The 23,195-nt window shown below is 37.3% G+C and overlaps 1 protein-coding gene across 8 annotated transcripts in view; it reads right to left on the minus strand.

Annotated features, from left to right (window-relative positions):
• CCDC171 (coiled-coil domain containing 171) overlaps positions 1–23,195 on the minus strand; it is a 341,259-nt gene that overhangs the window by 76,431 nt on the left and 241,633 nt on the right. For all 8 annotated transcript variants that reach the window (XR_009737984.1, XM_061425240.1, XM_061425244.1 and 5 more), the window contains one exon: positions 16,235–16,366. Coding sequence is in view for 7 of the 8 variants with exons in the window: in XM_061425240.1 (XP_061281224.1) it covers positions 16,235–16,366 (132 nt within the window). In the remaining variant the exon portion in view is untranslated. The remainder of the gene's footprint in view (positions 1–16,234; positions 16,367–23,195) is intronic.

Consider the following 23,195-nt stretch of genomic DNA (forward strand, 5'->3'; position numbering starts at 1 on the left):
ATACTGAGCAGGAGTTCCATACTTACCATACTTACTTGTGAAGCCTGACTGAATTAACAACATGTAATATGGTAGGGTTCTTCACTTCAGAGCTAGTGAGACCTTCCATTTCAGTAATAATGTGGACAATACTGAGAGTGCCTATTTATCCAAATTCAAAAGCTATCTGGAGCTTAACAAAGGGTACTTTATATTCTAATAACTTCTTTCTGATTTATACTTTTTGGAGACCAAAGTGATAACCAGCACTCCCCATTTGTCTGTTCCATAATCAACCTACCAAGATCCAACTACTTTAATCAAATTTGACAGTGTAACAAAAAACACAACCTAATTTTGGTCTTTGTGGGTTCAGCATGCAAATTTTCTTAAAGGAGTGGTGTTAATACAAAAAGAAAAGTTATAGTTATATAAATTACTTTCAGGGATGAAAGCTAATTGTTCACCACCAAAGAAAAACTGTCCAATCCAGTTTCTCAAAATGGACAGCATTCAGAAAGTGTACTTGATCTAAACTACTGATAAAGAATAAATATATTAATACACACACAACGTTGAACACTTGTCTCTCCTCTTTTCACAAAAAACTGTTAGCTTTATGAATCTCAGCAAAGGAAATTCATGATGTCTTTCCATCAATTTTTACAAAGGTGCTAAAAAGCCATTTAGTTGGTATACTTCTCTGTGGTTTAATTGAATCCAATATGAACAATTTTAAATATATCTAAAGAAAAGCAAATCAGTAAAGAGAGAAACAGAGAAAATATTTCATGCCTTTATTAAGAGCAATTCTTTTCTTATCATGATCCCATTCTTATTTTGATATATATCAAATTGGTTTAGGAATGTACATGCTTTAGTCAGAGTTATCATCTACTTCAGTAATTTCTAAACTTTCTATTCTGTAACAGAATTCATTTAAGCACATAAATATTGTTGAGGTGCTCAGTCATGTCCAACTCTTTGTGACCCCGTGCACTACAGCTCACCAGGCTTCCCTATACTTTACTATCTTCCAGAATTTGCTCAAACTCATGTCCATTGAGTCAATGATGTCATCCAACCATCTCATCCTCTGTCACCCACTTCTCCTCCTGCCCTCAATCTTTCTCAGCATCAGAGTCTTTTCCAATGAGTCGGCTCTTCCCATCAGGTAGCCAAAGTATTGGAACTTCAGCTTCAGCATCACTCCTTCCAGTGAATATTTAGGGTTGATTGCCTTTAGGAGTGACTGGTTTGATCTCCTTGCAGTCCAAGGGACTCTCAAGAGTCTTCTATAGCACCACAGTTTAAAGCATCAGCTCCTCGGCACTCAGCCTTCATTATGGTCGAACTCTCACATCTGTACCTGACTCCTGGAAAAACCACAGCTTTGACTATATGGACCTTTGTCAGCAAAGTGATATCCCTGCTTTTTAATACATTGTCTAGGTTTGTCACAGCTTTTCTTCCAAGGAGCATCTTTTAATTTCATAGCTACAGTCTCCATTTGAAGTGATTTTGGAGCCCAAGAAAATAAAGTCTATCACTGTTTCCATTGTTTCCCCTTCAATTTGCCATGAAGTGATGGGACCAGATACCATGAACTTCATTATTTGAATGTTGAGTTTTAAGCCAGGTTTTTCACTCTCCTTTTTCACCCTCATCAAGAGGCTCTTTAGTTCCTCTTAGCTTTCTGCCATAAAGGTGGTGTCATCCGCATATCTGAGGTTATTGACACTTCTCCCGGCAATCTTGATTGCAGCTTGTGATTCATCCAGCCTGGCATTTCACATGATATACTCTGCATATAAGTTAAATAAGCAGGGTGACAATATACAGCCTTGACATTCTCCTTTCCCAATTTGGAACCAGTCCATTGTTCCATGTTCGGTTCTAACTGTTGCTTCTTGACAGGCATAGGGGTTTCTCAGGGTGAAGGTAAGGTGGTCTGATATTTCTGTCTCTAAGAATTTCCCACAGTTTGTTGTGATCCATACAGCCAAAGGTTTTATAGTGTAGTCAAAGAAGTAGAAGTAGATGTTTCTCAGAATTCCCTTGCTTTTTCTGTGATCCAGAGAATGTTGGCAATTTGATCTTGAGTTCCTCTGCTTTTTCTATATCCAGCTTGTTCATCTGGAAGTTCTCGGTTTGTGTACTGTTGAAGCCTAGCTTGAAGGATTTTAAGCATTACTTCCCTAGCACATGAAATGAGTGCAACTGGGTGATAGTTTAAAGATTTTTTTGGCATTGCCATTCTTTGGGATTGGAATGAAAACTGACCTTGTGCAGTCACGTGGCCAGTGCTGAATTTTCCAAATTTGCTTTATATTGATTGCAGCACTTTAACAGCATCACTCTGAAAAAGTTTGTTATTATATTGTTTTAAGGACAAAGTGGTTCTAATGTGCTTTCTGATATTCAACTAAATCAACGAATTTACTTTTTGTGCATTATGAAGGAACAAATAAGAAGACTGTCATGAAATCTGGCAGAGAGGATAATTTATTTACAACTGAGCTTAATTAACTGAAAAGAACCTTACCAATCATTTAGTTCTACCCTGTTTTCAGATGAGACAATTCCATAGATGTCACTGCTCCAGAACTACAGCGGTTCAAGCTCAAATGCCAGATATTTCCCATCTGTATTTCCTGACAGTACCAATTTACATGAAAGGGGATATTTAACTGCATTACCTTCAAGGCCTACTCAAATGCCACCTCCTCTATGAAGCCTCTCCTATTCTTCCCAGCAAGAATGAATTTCATTCTCCTCTACAGATCACATGGCTTCCTTCATGGCTCAGACGGTAAAGCGTCTGCCTACAATGCAGGAGACCCAGGTTCGATCCTGGGTCGGGAAGATCCCCTGGAGAAGGAAATGGCAACCCACTCTAGCACTCTTAAAATCCCATGGATGGAGGAGCCTGGTAGGCTACATACAGTCCATGGGGTCGCAAAGAGTCAGACACAACTGAGCGACTTCACTTTCTTTCATTTTCTACAGATCAGGCTATGGTACTTTATCTATGCCTCTCCTACAAAGATAAGGCATGAAAAATGAGCAATCATTTTTTCATCTCATTTCTATCATAAATTTCATATTCCTGTTGGAAAGATATTTGAGTCACTTCTGTATCCCACAGCACAGTACAATACCCTGTTCTTAGCTGGTATATGGTGCATCATTGATGTTGCTGCTAAGTCGCTTCAGTTGTGTCCGACTCTACGTGACCCCATAGACGGCAGCACACCAGGCTCCCCTGTCCCTGGGATTCTCCAGGCAAGAACACAGGAGTGGGTTGCCATTTTCTTCTCCAATGCATGAAAGTGAAAGCGAAGTCGCTCAGTCGTGTCCGACTCTTAGCGACCCCATGGACTGCAGCCCACCAGGCTCCTCCATTCATGGGATTTTCCAGGCAAGAGTACTGGAGTGGGGTGCCATTGCGTTCTCCGATCATTGATGTTAGCCATACCCAAATCTATATGATTGAAAGAGCTGATCATTTTACTTTTTAAAGCCAATTTACTGGATTGAATTGGTCTCTAAATACTCTCAAAAGTTATAAAGAATTCATAAAACTCAATATCATGATAAATAATCCATTAAAAATGGGCAAAGGCTCTAAAAGACATTTTCCCAAAAACACATATAAATCATCAACAGGCACGTGAAAAGGTACTCAACATCACCAATCATCAGGGAAATGGAAATGCAAATCAAAACCACAAAGAGATGTCACCTGGTATCTTAGAACGGTTATCATCAAGTCAAACAGACAAAAGATAGCAAACGCTGGTGAGGATGTGGACAAAAGGAAACCCAAGTACACTGTCAGTGGTATTGTAAATTGATACAGCAACTATGGAAAACAGTATAAAAGTTCCTCCCCAAATGAAAAACGATCCAGCAATTCTACTTCAGGGACCATATCAGAAAGAAACAAACATGCTATGTCAAAGATATATCTGCATCCATAAATTCATAGCAGCATTATTTACAATAGCCAAGGCATGAAACAATCCAACTGTCGACCAACAGATGGAAGGATAAAGTCTATATGTATATTTATATCAGTTCAGTTCAGTCGCTCAGCCGTGTCCGACTCTTTGCGACCCCATGAATCGCAGCACGCCAGGCCTCCCTGTCCATCACCAACTCCCAGAATTCACCCAGATTCATGTCCATCAAGTCAGTGATGCCATCCAGCCATCTCATCCTCTGTCATCCCCTTCTCCTCCTGCCCCCAATCCCTCCCAGCATCAGAGTCTTTTCCAATGAGTCAGCTCTTCGCATGAGGTGGCCAAAGTACTGGAGTTTCAGCTTTAGCATCATTCCTTCCAAAGAAATCCTAGGGCTGATCTCCTTCAGAATGGACTGGTTGGATCTCCTTGCAGTCCAAGGGACTCTCAAGAGTCTTCTCCAATACCACAGTTTAAAAGCATCAATTCTTCGGCGCTCAGCCTTCTTCACATATATATATATTTCAGCCATTAAAAAAAAAGAAATTCCCACCATTTGTGACAACATGGATGGAGCTCGAGGGCATTATGCTAAGAGGAATAAGTCAGACAGAGAAACACAAATACTGTTATGATCTCACTTAATTAAAGAATTAAAAAAAAAATAACTCGGGGGGAAAAAAAAAAGATCAGACTTATGGTTACCAGAGGTTGGAGGTGAGGGGAGGGGGAACTGGCTGAAGTAGGGTGGTCAAAAGATACAAACTTCCAGTTCCAAGATAAGTAAGTACCAGGAATATAATGTAAAACATGATGACTATAGTTTACACTGCTGTGGGGTAGATTTGAAAGTTGTCAAGAGAGTAAATTCAAAGAGTTCTCATCACAAGGAGAAAAACAGTTTTTTCTTTCTTTCTTATATATGAGATGATGGATGTTCACTAAACTTACTATGGTAATCATTTCCCAATACTATATGTAAGTCAACTTATGCTATATACCTTAAACTTATACAGTGCTGTATGTTAATTATATCTCAACTAAACTAAAATAAAAAATAAAGATAAATAAAGCTATAACCAATGCAATAAATAAATACTCTCAAATTATATTTCCATTTTCCTTCTAGAATAAATAGAAAACTTTGATGCAAAGGCTACCTTGGTTCCTAGGCCTCCCATGCATTACCAGCTATCAGAGATGTGAAAACTAGGCCCGTAGGCTCCCAGTGACCTTGCTCTTCTTACCAGGAACATGTCTGGACACTAGGGCAGCTACTTCTCCAGACCCTTCAGGAGTCTGCATCACCTTACCTAGTGTGAACAAATTAGAAAGATATGCAAGAAAAGATAAGCAGTTTATGTGACCAGGAATTTCATATCTACTCTGCTTTCAGAACATAAAGAAAGGGGAGGGGCCTGAAAAGAATGTCTCAGGAGAGTCCTACTCACATGGAACAGAAATGTGTCTTTGATTTGCAAAAAGACTAGCGCAAAATAAAGAATCCCTTCTTATTTTATGAAGAAATCATAACATTCCTCAATTCACACCCACTGTCTCAAGAGTAATAATCCTAACTGCTCTCTGTTGAGGGCTTAGTGTAAGTCACTGTGCTAAGTGTCTCAAAGATTCTCCTCTTCAGGGACTTTCTCAGTGTTTCAGTGGCTGGGACTCCATGCTCCCAAGACAGGGGGACCAGGTTTGACCCCTGGTCAGGGAACCAGACCCCGCACGCCCCAACTAAGACCTGGCATAGCCAAATAGATAAAAAAGTATTTTTTTTAAGATTTTTTTTTTTAATTTTGTCCCATGACATAACTTAATAAATATACAAAGTTAAGCAGCATGTTTTAATTTAATCATGATTTCCTTCTCAGTTTTAGAAGGATTAAAGACATAGGGCTGCTGCTTCTAAATTTTAAATGTTGTGGGTACATCATTCTACCAGATAACCATTCATCAAAGATCTAAGGTTTGAGGACTTTTTAAAGCCTTGTTGGCAAACATGGAATGTATGCCTCTTTTAAACACATCACAGATATCACTTAGGTTTGTGATATGCCACTTTGCTGACTTCCTACCACCAGAACAGAACCTGGTGCTTTCTTCACTTTGGTGCTCTGTTTTCTACGTTGCCCTTTTGATCCTAAGGAAACTACACCAACTCAGGTTCATTTTGATTAATATGCATCATCAAATATACTCTGAACAAAAGAGTGCTCTGCAATATGGAAGCAATGTCACACACTCCAGAGGGGAAACGGGCTATGAGTGAAACAGCTCTCACTCAGAACAGATATTAAGATGTTAGTGTTTCATGTTTTTCTCAGTGAGTTACTTCTTAAGTTAGTCTTCCCCGTAAAAGTTCCACATCTTTTTAATCAGCACTGTGAAACTTTGGCCATTGAAAGAAAAAGAAAAGCTACCAGTACTTTACTAGAAAGCTCTGAAACTGAAAAGCATTTAAAGCTTCAAAATGACCCTATGTTTCATTGGTTACCTAATACACAGCATTATACAACCTCAAATAAGCTATTTTTTAAACCATGATTCTGACAATTCCAAGTTTAAATGGGGAGAGGAAGATTTACTTTATATGAAAAGATTTAGGATCACTTTTAGTTCTCTTTTTTAATTCAGTCCTCTGTCTCTTTCTGTCCCTCTCCCTATCTGCCTGTCTCTATCAACATGCACACACAATCCCACACACATACACTCTTGAGACTAATAATAGTCTGTTTAATGAAACTCAAGGCATCTGTGGAATTATTACAAGAAATTATTTTGTACCTAGTTTTAGACTGAATGATTTACTGCATTTCCCTTAATCGGTAAGTTGCATATTCATTGCTGGATTTTCCTCTCACTGCTGTCACTTAACTTGTCACGCAGAATAGGGCAAATCAGGGTCAGTTTATATAAGCGGCATCAATCTGAAGAACTTCATTGGTCTTTATTTCAAGGCATTATGCAAAGAAAACTGACACTAAGAGAGCCTTAACTGACAGCAAATGAAATCAATCAGCAAATCACTAAGCCATAATAAACTCACTCAATTTGTAGATAACCCTTCCTTTCCCAGGTCTTCACCTAGGCAGTCCATCAAACACTGTTTTGTGTGTGTTTTTTTTTTTTTTGTCCAAGTAGCTGCAATGAATAGCAATTCTGTTGTAGCATTTGAGAGTTCAAGTGTGCGCAGGCTTCAGTCTCGAAATAATGAGCATTAAAAGGTATTATCGAGTAGGGTTATACTCAAATAAGCCTTCAAAAATGAAAAAAAAGATACAGAGAGTCAAGTTTGGGATTTAGCTTTTGCCTCCTAATGTTAATGGCAAAGAAATGCTGTTCATATCATTCAGCAGCTTTTCTGCTTTGGGCTACCTGGAACTGAAAATTGCAACAACAACAAAAAAAGCTCTTTACTTTCATATGTTTTGTGTTTTTGATTTTATCTGGTGTGTCTCAAACATTTCACATTCAGGCAAAATAATGTTAACATCTCAGAGTTGGAATCTGATGTTCAAAAAACAAATTAAACGGCATAAATAAAGGCAAGAAGATGAGTTAAAAGAATATTTTAAAATAACATGTGACAACAATAGTAATGCTTAAATTACTCTGTAGAATAATTACTCAGAAGTGTATGGTGGGCATTCACCAAAGTGTCAGCCCATGGCTTTATACTGACCTGTAAGGAAACACGAGAGTTGTCGAATATTTTATTCTTTTTATTGCATGTTTCTACTAACATGAAACCTGTATCAAACATGTCATCAGTCAAAAGTCTCCAAGAGTCAAAACACTAAAACATTCCCTTAATGTACTTAGGTTACTTTTCCTGAAACCCAGGCCTATTTGCAGTTCAGTCTAACATAGCTTATATTAATTTCGCATTTCACAATATAGAAGCACCCTCACATGTACATTATCCTATCTGATCTCCCCACAACTCTGTGAGTGAAAGCAAGACAGGCTTCACCACCTCCATTTAAAGATGAGGAAATAGGGGGCTCGGGGCCATTGAGTGACCTGCCAAGACGGTTAAATTACAGAGCCAGGACTTCAATCCAGGCATTCTGACTTTCCACACAGGCTTTCTCCAATACTACATCGCTTGCCTCTTCCCCAAGCACACGGCATTATTTTCTCTCCTCCAAATTGCCATTCTGATCAGCATGATATTTCCAGCAAACTCAATGACATATAGAAAACTGCACAGATTCACAGTTGCTAACCTCCTCATCATCTGATTTACTTCTTGTCTTTTAGAAGGGCAAAAATCTCAACCTGAGATTGAAAATAAGTGAGTTTACACCTGATCAAGGAACATTTATAAGCCAAATATTTAAAGGAAAACAATTTAAAAACTACTTATGAGTGCTGTTTAATTTTCAAAGTACTTTCATCCATGTCATGGGATCCTCACAACTGCCCCAAGATGCAGGAGGGCACATATCATCATCTCCATGTTACAGGTGACAAGCTGATGCACCAGAAGTAAGCACTGGAAGCTCACAGACGGTGATATTAGCAGAGAACCCCAGCAGCACTCCTAGTACCACAAGGACAATAATTCATGCTCATCCTTCACAAGAAAAGACAATGTGTTTTCCATGAGAAAAAGACAATCACTAGCTAAAATAATGAGGATTCCTGTTACCTGGGTAATTTATGTCTATGGGGAAAGGATTCCATCTGTTCTGGGGCTAATTCTATTATTTTTAGATAAAGTTGTATAACCTCTTCAACTTTTTGTGATAGTGACTTGGCTATGATTTTACTTTCTTCCAAATTATTCTCCCTAGTAAAAAAGGAAGAAATGATACCCCTCCCCCCCCAAAAAAAAACTAGGAAAAAAGACTTCATTTTAAATAATTCCTATCAGATTTTACTTAGTGTTAGTTCAGATTGCTGATACCAGGTCATATCCATAGGGAATAATTCATGAATATTTTCAGCTGAGTCAAGGAGTCAGTCACAAGATTCCTCAATGTAACATTCTGTGTAGCAGAAGCTTTATATAGACATATTTCCTTGCCCTCATGTTATCCTGTGATTTTCCAAAGGCAAAGAGATTAAAGTCCCAACAGGGGGAAAGAAAACCCCTCATTTCAGATCACCACTAACCTGAAATAAAATCCATGATACAAGACGTAAAATATCCCATCAGCTAACCATTAAAAAAAAACAAAAACTTTTTAGTACTTCTAGTCTTAACAGATATTTATTTTTTAAAGAAATGTTAGCTATCATTTGATCCCCAAGATTATGTTTTAACTACAAACAAAAATACTTTTTTTAAAACAGCAAGTCCTTTAAAATAAAATACAGGGACTAAGAAAACGATGGTAGCATATAACACCTGGTAAAATATCTGGACCAAAACCCATAATTTCACATTTTTACTCTCAAGATTCTGCCCTAAAATTCTGACTGATGTATCCCCTATCCCCTCCAGCACCACCACTGAAAAAAAAGAGGGGAAATTAAAGTGCACATCACAGAGGGTGAGGAAGGCAAGGAAGGAGGAAGGGAGTCAGGGAGCGTGAGGGCACTTAGGTGATGATACCTGATCTGTTCTGACGGTGACTGACGTGTGAGGCTGTTTCCAGCAGTCTTCCTGGTCAACAAAAACTAAAATGTCCTGTAACCTTAGGAGAAGATACAGATTCAGGACAAGGTGTAATTCACAATGAGGATAAATCAATGTTTAAATGCTATTATTTAATTATTTAACCACTGTTATACCTAGTCTTCCCTGGCGGCTCAGTCAGTAAAGAGTCTGCCTGCAATGTGGGAGACCTAGGTTCAATCCCTGGGTCGGAAAGATCCCCTGGAGAAGGAAATGGCAACCCACTCCAGTATTCTTGCCTGGAGAATTCCATGAACAGAAGAGCCTGGTGGGCTACAGTCCATGGGGTCACAAAGAATCAGACACGACTGAGTGACTAACACTTTCGTTTTCACTTTCACCCCAATTAGCAACAGACCCTAAAACTGGTCCTTCTGTACACATCAACATCTTCCTTCTCTTCATATTTTGTTTCATTTAGCATCCCTCATAGCTGCAGTACCAGCAAGTTTTGAAGAAACTGAATGTCTGTTTTTGCACTGTCAAATCTTCAGAATAGAATTCTAAAACTTGAACTAACAAATAACAAAAATATTTTCTCTGACAATATTACGTCAGAAAATGCCATTTATTCTTGCTGGTGTCAACATGAAAAATAAACTCACTAATTCTTATATTCATCCTTCAGTTAGGCTCAAATCCAGGACATTTATATTCCTCATTGATACAATTTATATTCTGTGGAATTGGAGATTACAGCTGTCAAGCTCTAAATGAGACCAAAGATGGCTTTTTTCCCATCAAAATGCATTTGTTCTCAGATGAACTATATGATTTTTCCAGCTAATTGTTTTCCCCTAACAAACAGCTCCTCCCTTGGAAGAACTTGCCATCCTTTGAAGAAGGTAGCGTTTCAACATTCTCTTTGATGCCACAACCAAAATCTAAAATCATATTATGTTTTTAAATTTAAAAGATATTTCAAGTTTTAGAATTTAAAGAGAACCACACACTCACTGATAACAAGTTTAGATAATCCTCAAATCTTTTTGATACTTTTAGTACAAAAATGACCCCACTTACCAAAAAGGTCAGATTTCCAATAATGTCAAACATTCAAAGCACAGTCATGGACTCAAAAATAAGTGAAAAAGAATATCTGTAAGACAAACAGCTGTCACAAAATATATTCTCTTTACTTCACCATGGAGACTCTTAGACTAAACCCTGACAACTCTGTGAGACAGTGAGACCCAGGGAGGACTGACATCTGAAAAGCAGGGAAGACCTAAATTATATAAAGAAGGTAAAATTTTCTTTTAGAATCAGAAACTAAAGAACTATACTTAAAAAAGAAAAAACTAAAGAACTAATAGAAGTCATTTAGTCTTTTAGGGACAGTTGGGGGATTTTACATAGCATTATAGATATTTAGTGAGATTTTCATTTAAAATGGTTGATTTTCATGTTTTAAAAAATAATCAGATATCTGAAAATTCATTTATGGGAACAGAATAAGTTGAAGAAAATATCTAAATAATACAAGCTTCCAAGCAAAATTCTCTAACATTTCTTTAATTTCTAATTGTGCCCAAATGAACATGATTCTTGTACAATTAGAAGCCTGTTGCATCAAGCAGTATAACGGGGAACACATGTAAAAAATTATTAAGCATGGCTGATTCTTGATATTTTTATTCCCTGACAGTTTAGTACTTAGGTACAGATATTTCTTTCTTTCTTTCTTATCTACATTAAAAAAAATCCTTTCAAGATGCTCTTTTATGATTTAACTTTATAAACACAACAAAATAGCTGGAAGAAATTTCTATGCCTGGAAAGTAAGTTAAATGTAAAAAAACCACAGTATCCCAAAAGTTGTGGGTATAATACCTAACAAACAACCATACCAAGTAAGGACTTCATAATAACACAGTAGGTTATGGGTGATTAAAGGATTACTGGATTTATGGTGAAGACTCTATTGTTTAAAATCTTCATAAATAAATGGTTTCACGATGAAGCCTTTCTAATGAAGTGTTTATAAACATATATTTATAAAACATACTACATTTCCAGAGGTAAAGTTATTGTGCACTAAGCCTTACACACTTTTACGAGATGGTTCAGGGGACTTTTCCTTTTAAATGAAGTGGGTTTAGAAGTTTAAAAAATGATCCCAAATTTCTTAAAGGCCTGCACAGACTTAGGCACAGCAGCTTCCCGAGTCAACCTGTCTAGTGCCTGAAATCAAGGCTTCGTGCACTGGGGCCTCCTCTGTGTGAGGCAGGGTTCTGAGCTCTGATGGTGTGACTGTGAACAAAATCAAGTTCTTGGCCTCATGAAGCTTTCACGCTGGTGGAAAGCTAATAAACAGTAAGTGCTTACTATGTACCTGTTACTATTCCAAGCACTTCAATGGATTAACTCATTCAATCATTACACCCAGTTTGAAACTTCTATTATTTTCATTTTATAGATGAAGAGGCTGAAATACGCAATTTAAGTAACATTTCCCATTAACCTCTTTTGGATTCTATTTTTGCCATGATCTTCTCACAAAAGAAACTATATTTTACAGACAGACCCTACTCTTTATTTTTGTTTCCTCTCAGCTATCTTAAAATACACACACACACACACAGACACACACACACACACACCACTATGCCATGGTGCACAGAAGGCAGAAAGGCATGGTTAAAAGAATGAACAGACCAGTGACCCTACTCACTGGATATGTGACCTTTAACAATTTTCTTCATCTTAATAAATTTCAGTTTATTCTTTTGGAAAATGGAAAAAGCAGAGCACCCATCATTTATAGGACTGTTGCAAGGATTAAATGAGAAAGTAAATGTAAGGTGTTTATTTAGCACAGTAACTGGTATGGAATAAGCATGCAATAATATCAATAATATTAACATTGATATTGTTCTGTGTTGGTTATCGTTGAATGGGAATGGAGGCACAGACACTTACTGGATGTCTGCTAATATTTTCCAGATATGAAAAGCATCATACAACCTTTGAAAAAACAGAATTCAAAGTATAAGACAATGAGTAATAGGCATTACCTTAATAAATTACGGGCAGAATATCTTTTCTTACAAAGTCCTCTGCATTCACACTGTACTGGGTTTTTCAGCTAAAGTTAACTTGTCTAATCTAGGTGTTTTATTTTTTGTCCAGTATCCTAGTAGACTAATATGCTGCTATTAAGGAGATAAAAGCCAAGGAATAATAGTTCTAAACTTGCCATAGGATCTTAGACAGGGGTTCACTGGCAACTTGGCCTCACTGGAACATCAAGTAACAAGGAAAAGTAAATAGAGAGCTAAAGTTGATCTTGACCAAAACTAAAAGCTTTGAAGAAACAAGAAAGAATGAAAGAACCAAATGGAAAGATACAAAGAAAAGATCCTAAGTGGTGCTGGAGAAGATTTTTGAGAGTCCCTTGGACATCAAGGAGATCAAACCGGTTAATCCTAAAGGAAATCAACCCTGAATATTCATTGGAAGGACTGATGCTGAAGTTCCAATACTTTGGCCACCTGATGCAAAGAGCCAACTCACTCGAAAAGACCTGATGCTGGGAAAGACTGAGGGCAGGAGGAGAAGGGGTCAACAGAGGATGAAATCGTTGGGTGGCCTCACCAACTCAATGAACATTAGTTTGAGCAAATTCCAGGAGATAGTGAAGAACAGGGAAGCCTGGCATGCTGCAGTCCATGGGGATGTAAAGAATCAGACACGATTTAGCAACTGAACAACAACCACCATTTCTTAAAAAAACAAAACACATGCCAAAAAAAAAAAAAACACCCACACACCCCAAAAGTAATAAAATCAAGCTATACTACTATCACTGATCTCATCTTCACAAGGTGTCTCATACTGCAGTATGTGGGTGTGCACTAACAAGAGCCACCCTGCTTGTCTGCTGCCTTTGTGCTGGGCACTGTGCTCCCCACTTCACATGCACTGCCTCATCCAAACTCAGTACAAGCCTGAGGAACTGTTAGCATTCCACTTGGTTGCAGATCAGGAAACTGAGGCTAAAAGCTAGCACATCACAGAGACTAGCCAAACTATCTCCTGTAGGAGTGTATCAGTCACACACTCTTCTGGGTTCAGAGAGATAAGGTAATCCGTTCATCCTCTCAGCCTTCAGTTGTGCTCACTGGTCTTCCCTCCATCCAGGATTATACCTATAAGAAAGCATGCCCCCTTGGAAACAACAGACAGTGGCTATCTAGGAAAACGTCAGCTCCTACTGCTCTAAATGACAGTTAAATATTTTGGCCAAATAATTCAGACACTACCACATCCTGCACAGTGGGTCTCTCCTCGTCGTAATCAAAGGTGAGGCACACTTTGAACAGTCCACCTCACCAGCACAGATTACAAAGTTAAACAAATAGTGAATTCCATGTTGCATACTTAGTGTAAGTATATACATACATACACACACACACACACACACACACACACACACACACACATACTGCAAAGGTGAAAAGTTGAATTCCATAATATTAGCCTATCAAATGGAAGCAAAACTTTCTATCTGTGAATGTGTCCACAATACACCATAAACTATGATCTACCTCATATACAGATGCACAATGTATACTTTATAAACGGAAGAAAAACTCCACCACAGATTTCAAAGGCTTTATGCTTACCATTTAACACACATGTCTTGATTTTTACTGTCAGATTTTACCAGTTCAGGCTTTTCAGTCAAATATACCTAGACTTAAACCCAGACTCTAGGCCCTGCCATTTACTTGCTGTTGATCTGAGGAGAGTTATCTGCTATATTTGTTGTTTGTCAATTGTAAAATGAAAATAATGCTGTCTGCTTCACAGGCCCATTGTAAGAATTAATTCAGATCACTTATTTATAGAGCTAGGCATGATACTAGCTACACAGTAAGTGCTCAGTAAAATGGCAGTTATAATTATTATAATTAAGGTCTTCAACTAATACAGTGCCTTTCTCCTCAAAGTACTCCATATCACTAATTGCATGCCTGCATGCATGTGCATGCACACGTGTGCGCCTGAAAAACTATTATGGCCCAAATCATGTGCTCTTCTCTGCATACTTAACCAAAACATATATTACTAAACTATAATGCATATTAGAGCACACCAATATAAACTTAAGTGTTTAGGTATATGGCAACCCATATAACTATTTTTATTAGAACTTGGGAAAGATAGTAGTTTAAAATACAAGCTTATACATTTCCTTCTTGCTATTCACAGATGTCAGAACTCTAGAAAGTTCACGTTTTGCTTTAAAAAATGGCATTCCTAGGAATCAGTCTCTTTCCAAATCATCAAAATCTAGAGTTTGGGAGAAGTATTTATTTGTGAATTATGACAAGTACTAAGCCCTAGGAGATTCTAAATTAAGATAACCAAGTAAAGGATTATTTTATAACCACTAGAAAAATATCAAATCATATTGTACTCACATATAATAAAATTTTAAATGTACATCTTAATCTTGAACTAAATAATAGTATAGTATGTTAGTCTATAACTAAAAATAAGTGTCTTATGCTTTGCTGTATAATTATATATATTTTACTATAATATGTGGACATTCTAATGAAAGAAGCAAGTATTTTTTCTTTGTTGAGTATTAATTTGAGTACTAATAACAAATTAAATTAGGGTATGGAGCATGTAGGAAAAAATTAACATAGCCCAACTTGTACTGACATTAATTTTGTGCAAAGTTAAAATTTCACAGGGTCATACACTTCAAGAATGAAAAAGTTCATCTCAAATCTCAAAATGTGAAGCAGAGACAGAGTTTTAAGAGATATTTCTCTTAAATACACTGAAAACTTTAGGGTTTTATTGAACAAGGACAACCTCTTTTGGAATTATCAGGCTCCCTATAGTTTATATAACTTTGATAGATTTTTGTAATAAAGAAATTGGACATTAAAGAGAGAATAAAATACATACTAAATTTTGTTTTGTCTGATTAAAAAATATTTTTAAGCCTAAGGAAAAAAAAAATCACAATAACCTAACAGTAATCTAGAACAGAAGGCTAGCTGCAGCTTCTGAAAATAAATATTTTTATTAAGTTTAAAGTTATTTAAGGTTTTATGATTTAGTGCTTTGAGTTTTATAAATGAAATAACTCCTTTGGCACATATTAATTACAATGTTCATTAAAACTAATCACTAAAGTATAAAATACTCTTCATGCAAAGAAGAGCTAGGTTCTAGATTTGTTGAAATTACCACCTAAGAATATTGGATATATTTTGGAATTAACATTGAAAAATGTCAAATATCTCCCCTGATAATTTTATCTAAAGTGGTTTATTTTAAAAGAATTAGAGCTACAAATTCAGACAAGCTTGAAGAGATAACAGCCTAGTGTCTTATTGTCGTCTGCTGCCCAGAAAGAATGTTAATACTATACTGAGCTATGAAACATATATTTTTTTCCTTGGTAAAAAATACTTTTCTGATTATTTAAGGGGCTAGTTCTAGGCTCTGAAGAAAAAAATACAATTACTTGTGAAACATAGTGTTACATGACAGAAGAAAAATGAGGAAAAATTATTTGCATCTCCTTTAAGTTAGTCGCAAGACTTTGAGGCTTCTTCCATTCTCCCCAGTATGTGCAATTTATTTTTCTACATGTGTCAGTAGCAAACAATGTTATTTAGACTCTAACCTGGCACGCTACAACCTCTGGCCCGCCCTTGAGCCCCTCCATTGCAAAGGTCTCCAGGTGCAGTCTGGGTAGCTGCAGGGTGAAGTCATTCCTACTTGCCGCAGTCCGTGACAGCGAGATCTGATCTCTGACCTAAAGGGAAAAAAATAGCATCAATGGTAATTCCCCTTCAGACACATTAACTGGGATGAACTGGGTCCCCTTGAGCCCACTGAGTGGACTTGCATTGATCGCTAGACCTGAAATCCATGAATAAATTTAGGACTAATTGATTTTTCGTTGCAAATAAATCTCTAATTCAGAGTGCTGGGGGAGAATGTTAAGAAGAAAAAGCATCCTCCTGCTTGAAATGAGCAGAGGGAAGAAGAGTCGCTGGAGCTCTTCTGATCAAGAGGTTTTGAATTATTTTTTTCACTGTTCCACCCTCAAAAGAAAAAGGAAACAAGGAAAAACAAGCCCACAAGAATCAAAAATAAACAGCAATCTCTTACTTATTCACACTCTCTTAATAACATATTTAATTTAAACAGTATTAATGGGTATATATTAAAGAAGATAGTTATTAGGCACTAGTCTTCGACAAGACAACTTCAGTACCCACTCTAGAATAAAAACAAACATGTTCAACACACAAGGAGACTTAAAAATACACTAGCAAGAGGTTTGTTTGCCCTCTTTACTCTTATTAAATGTGAATCTTAATGATTAAATGCATATAAACCAACTTGGTCACATGACTTCTAAATAAGATAATGGATAAAACCAGTACTATTTGTACTATACTTGAAGTGTTCAGAAAGGCAACAATACAAACACATCACAGATATGATACGGGAGAAATACCAATTCGCAAGCCAGCCTCTGCATCACATGCAGTTGATATTACACTGCCACCTTCTGGACAAATGAGAAATACTCACTATATAATATGAATAAAAGAAAATGCTTAGAAACAGGTATTTTCATTTTTAATTTCCAAATTTAGTAAAAGCCTCAAAAATTCCACAGTTTAATTTTAAGATCAGTAGGCTCTCATCTTTAATCACATAGTTTAATGATAAGAGTTTTCATATGTAAGCATATTTCCTAACTTTTCTTATGCCTGAAGAGGTTTTAAAATTTTATCTCTTTGACACTGTGTCTTTGATAAAGAGTATACAACTAGCTTAAAGTCACAGGACGAAATGAGTTTTTACAAGGTAGCAAAGGGCAAGAATGGGGAGAACCACCATTGTTCAAATACCTGTATTTATATCTCTAGTTTTATCTTGGCAACTTCATATATAACTTGGTAACAATAAATGATAGGAACCCTCACCTTCATTTTCCTATTCCATTCGGGTAGCTTGTAAAACTTTGAATTATTTCTTACTCTATGAATGAACTATCATACAACATAAGATTTCCTTACGTCAGCAAACACACACACACATGATGACATCTTTCATAGTTTGTGCTAATCTAGGCTATAAACATCCTTATCCTCCTAAGATGAGCTGAAGAATTTTCTGCCAATAACTGCATGTCAAAGTGTATGCTGTAAAACATACACTATAATGCAATTTGTATAATAGTGTGAGTACAGTAGTCATACCAGAGTCCCAATACAGAATGCATATATTTATCTGTAACAAACACTCTCTAGTCTTCAGTCAGGATGAGAACGCTTTTAACTCACTTAACAAAATAAATCACATTCTACAAATGCCTTTGCTTGAGGTTTTATATTTTATATGCATGGACATCTTCTCTTGCTCTTTTTTTTTTTTTTGTCACCAATCTGCACTCAGATAAAAGAAAACATTAATGTGGATTAAGGTCCTGAGAATTTATCAACATCAAACCACTAGTGTTGTGCCTTCTACCCTTCTGAACAACAGTCAATAGATCTAAATATTTTACTGCACCCTGGCCAATTCATTGTTTGATGTTTAAAAACTCACCCAGAATCAAAGAAAATTTATTAAATTTGAGCCCCCAAATGAGATACTATTAGCTTTGAAAGTCAAGTTTAACTGCGATATTGATGATTCTCTTTTTTCTGTGACAAAATTCACTAGGGAAATCCTGGATGTCAAAGTACAAAAGCAGATTGCTAATATGGGCAAAGGGTGGGAGGGCAGGGGGTGGGGGGCGGCTATGACCAACGTAGGTACGATCCACAACACACTCCAGGCGCTGGCGGTCCTTTAACCCGATTAATATCAGGCATCATACTTCATCTGTGAAGCCTGACATACAGGAACAGTAAGCCACATTGTATATCCTCTAAATAAACTTTCTGAACATTAAGCAGGGGCATCTGGCATTTAAAACTGTGATTTATTGTCAAATTAACATTTTCACTACAACATTATTTAATTTGCCAAACGAAGTAACTCTTCGTATTTGTATGAGATAGGGAAAAAAATCAAAATGCAGTTGTTTTGCTAAACCTAATGATGGGCATCACAATTACAACATTATTTGAACAGCATGCATGTGTTAATACTCTCATTTAATTATAAATTATCTGTTGAATGTTGGAGGTGCCACAAAGAGACAGTGCCCATGATATATAACAGAAATAACATCACAAATATTTCTACTAAAATATAAGAGTTTTTTTTCCCACTTTTATGTTAAATCAAAACTTTGAAAATAGGCAAACTAAAATGTTCGCCAAATATTTCAAGAAGTTTTTTTTAAGTCTTGATAAAGGATTGACCAGAAATTCTTTTATTTTAATGGATAAAGGGAGTGAATGCATCATGTTGAAAGAATATAAAACAGTGACACTAGGGCTAGTGAAAATCTAACAGTGCAGCAAAGAGCAGGAGGGAAAGACGACCAAAACTAAAGGAGCGGGGCGGGGGTCGCGGGGGGTGGGGGGGGGGCTCGGAAAGGATGCAGAAGGCGCGTCTGAATATCAGAGTGTGAGTAAGAATAAACAGGAAACAGTTCAACACAGAACAGTAAGGAAAGACTCTCGCCCTACTGCACTAAAAACAGAATATACAGGCTGAGAACAAAGTGACTATGAGCAGAAAAGGCAGAAGCAGGATTTCTTTAGGAAATACTGCCCACTGGATACTAAATGGTCCCTTTCAAAAATGAGAATTTAAAGTAAATTTCTTTACTGTCAAAAAAAATTTTGAAGTAACAATATTAAAACAATAAAACTGTTTCTCACCCTACTAGGAAAATTAGGCTCACCTTTTAAAATAAAGATTTTAGTGTGAATTAGGATTAAAACACCATCATCACCTATCCATGGATTAAATTATAATTTCAAATTTAAAATTAATTGGAAATCATAATTTCAAAAGCCAGCCTTTAATTCTGCTACAGTATATCATTATTCATCCTATAATTAGATTCTATATTCTTTTTACTCTGGTTTATTTATAGATATGAGTAACACATATATAATATTTTTCTACTTTAAAATGACTAACGCTTCATTTTAACATAAATTTTTTCAAAGAATTTCACAGTATAAATCTCAATTGCAAAATTGTATACATTTTTATAACTTCCTATAAAAACTGTATAATTTTATAATATTTTCACAAAAACTAAAGGAAAGCATACCCGTATTACTCCATTCTAAAATTTTGATTTTCAGAAAATGTAGTTTACTTTCTCCCTTTCTTATTACATACTTTCAGAAAGCAGATATTTCTCATAGATATGCCATAAGAAACAAGAGAAACAGAGGCAAATGACAAAAAATAAATAAAACTTAACAAGTTCAAAACACCGTTAAGAAATATTTAATTTACTGCAACAATTTAGTTCCAGATTTAAGTAATTCTTTAGATCTATACCGCACTGTTTCTATTCCTCTGATTAGCCTTTTATCTCAAGCCAATCTTTCGTAATTTTCTGTACTCTTGCTGCTGCTGCTAAGTCGCTTCAGTCGTGTCCGACTCTGTGCTACCCCATAGACGGCAGCCCACCAGGCTTCCCCGTCCCTGGGACTCTCCAAGCAAGAACACTGGAGTGGGTTGCCATTTCCTTCTTCAATGCATGAAAGTGAAAAATGAAAGTGAAGTTGCTCAGTCGTGTCCGACTCTATCGACCCCATGGACTGCAGCCCACCAGGCTCCTCTGTCTGTGGGATTTTCCAGGCAAAAGTACTGGAGTGGGGTGCCATTGCCTTCTCCGTTCTGTACTCTTACTAACACGCAAAAAACTATTTCTGCTAGATACATCAGCTATAAAATTAAGCTAGCCATTTTTAGAAAAACATTCAATTCCCAAAATAAGAACCTGCATCTTTTATCACACACAACTATAAAGACTTTTGCACCCAATGTTCCAGCTATTTTTAAAAATTCATGAAATATGATACTAGTTGTGTTTTTACCAATAGAATACCCAGGAAAAAGCAGTAAGGGTTGTTGATGAAAAACTCAGATACATTTGAGAACACGTGTAAGAAGATGTATACAGTGTCTGAATCTTGAATGCCTGGGAAAAGTAAATGATAATCAGGCCTGCCTAAAATTTCATTTGTTCCAATCCATTAAGGCCTCCAATACTTCAAAATAAACCTTATCAGAGAGATTCCCATCATATACAGATCTCAACAATATTTCCCGCAACTTCCACTCTTATCATCCTGTGTTCACGTTTTACTATGCCTCCATTCCCCACCTTCCTTTTTCCTACTTCCTCTTCTGTACTTCCTTTCACTTCCATTGATTCCTCATCACTTTCCCGTCTCTCTTTATCCTATTTTTCATCATATACACCAGAGCAGCCTATGTATTCTTTTTCATCTTATGCCCTAGAGAGCAGAGTGCAGTTGGCATACTACAACCCAAGGACTGAATCCAGACCACCGCCTGTTACTGTAAATAAAGTTTTATTGGAACACAGCCACACCCACTCACTTAGCTATTGTCTTTGGCTGCTTTCCAGCTAAGAGGACAGAGTTGAATAGTTGAGACAGAAACCATATGGTCCACAAAGCCTAAAATATTTACTATCTGGCCCTCTACAGAAAATGTTGGCCATCCCCCTGCCTCGGAGATATAGCAAGAAAGACTATATTTTCACCATCTATAAAAAATTTTTTAATGATCACATCTCACCAGAGAATGTATAAACAATTTCTAGTGAGTAAACCTTATACCACTAACATATAGGATGCCATCTCATAGATACTTTCTGGCTTCTTCTTTCAAGTTTTACATAGTCTGATAGATAACTTGATTGGGTCTAACTAAACTACAGAAAATTTGGTTAAACAAGTAGCACAGGCATCAGTTCAGTTCAGTTCAGTCGCTTAGTTGTGTCCAACTCTTTGCAACCCCGTGAATCGCAGCACGCCAGGCCTCCCTGTCCATCATCAACTCCCGGAGTTCACTCAGACTCACATCCATCAAGTCAGTGATGCCATCCAGCCATCTCATCCTCTGTCGTCCCCTTCTCCTCCTGCCCCAATCCCTCCCAGCATCAGAGTCTTTCCCAATGAGTCAACTCTTCACATTAGGTGGCCAAAGTATTGGAGTTGCAGCTTTAGCATCATTCCTTCCAAAGAAATCCCAGGGCTGATCTCCTTCAGAATGGACTGGTTGGATCTCCCTGCAGTCCAAGGGACTCTCAAGAGTCTTCTCCAACACCACAGTTCAAAAGCATCAATTCTTCGGCGCTCAGCTTTCTTCACAGTCCATCTCTCACATCCATACACGACCTCTGGAAAAACCATAGCCTTGACTAGATGGACCTTTGTTGGCAAAGTAACGTCTCTGCTTTTGAATATGCTATCTAGGTTGGTCATAACTTTCCTTCCAAGCAAAGTAATGTCTCTGCTTTTGAATATGCTATCTGGGTTGGTCATAACTTTCCTTCCAAGCGTCTTTTAATTTCATGGAGATCTTATGTAAAGAGAGAGAGAAGGGTATTCACCAGTATGGACCATATGCTCTGTAATAACACTAGCAACAGAAAGACCCTATACATACGGAGGTTCTCAGTGAGCATGTGATCAAATATGAACGTCATTCCAAACTCACAAATTCTATGAGGTAGTAGGAAAGCGAGGATAACCAAAAAACATGGTATGTGTCCAGTGACAGATGCAGGGATTAAAGCACATCATCACAGCAGAAATGACATTCACAAGTTAGACGGTGATGACTAAATGGATATCTCCCCCTTTTGCCTTTTCCTTAACAAGTTAGTTCATGAAATGGATAGAGTGTAGTACTGTTCTTATTAGTAACAATACCGCTAGCACTTCCAAAAGTACTTCATACTTTTCAAAGTGCTCTCCACACTATCACACTTCATTCTGCCATCCACCTTGTGAAAGAGCTACTGCCAGCCCTAATCTGGGGAAATGAGTCCAGGGCTCCTAGCAACACATAACAGTGCCTCTGAGTATCTACACTGACAGTTAACAGATGAGCAAATTGCTCAAGATCTTGTTACTCCTTCCATTTCCCTACCTAAAAGTCAACACCATTTTATTTTTCCTTCTCTTTGTCCCTTGTCTGGCAGGCTTAGCAAAAATGTGTGTCATAAAAGTAGTTTTGTGGTCAGCAGTGAAGATTGTTATCGAAACACCCTGATTTTCCTCAGTAGTTTCATTGGACCTGCACACATTTTTCATTCATTCATGTATTTTCTCCCTGACCCTTCAACACACACAGACACAGACACACAGACACACAGACACACACACACACACACACACACACAATTACCATACTGAGAGACAGGTACCTGTGAGCAATCTTCCTTACACAATGGCCATAATCTCACTTGGAAGATCCCCAAACTACAAGGTCCCAAGGTATGTGCAACAGCTCCTGCTGTGCTCCGTACCTGTGGGATGGAGACCCTGGCCTATGCAGCAGAAGCAGGCACTCCACTGGCACTGCAGCAAGCGCAGAAACCCCTCCTTTGAAAAGAAGGAAGTGAGAAACTAGCCTGCTTTTGCTGCAAGTTATTTAATTTAACCTCCAAC

Source organism: Bos javanicus, chromosome 8 (assembly GCF_032452875.1).
Source record: "Bos javanicus breed banteng chromosome 8, ARS-OSU_banteng_1.0, whole genome shotgun sequence".
Classification (NCBI taxonomy): Eukaryota; Metazoa; Chordata; class Mammalia; order Artiodactyla; family Bovidae; genus Bos; species Bos javanicus.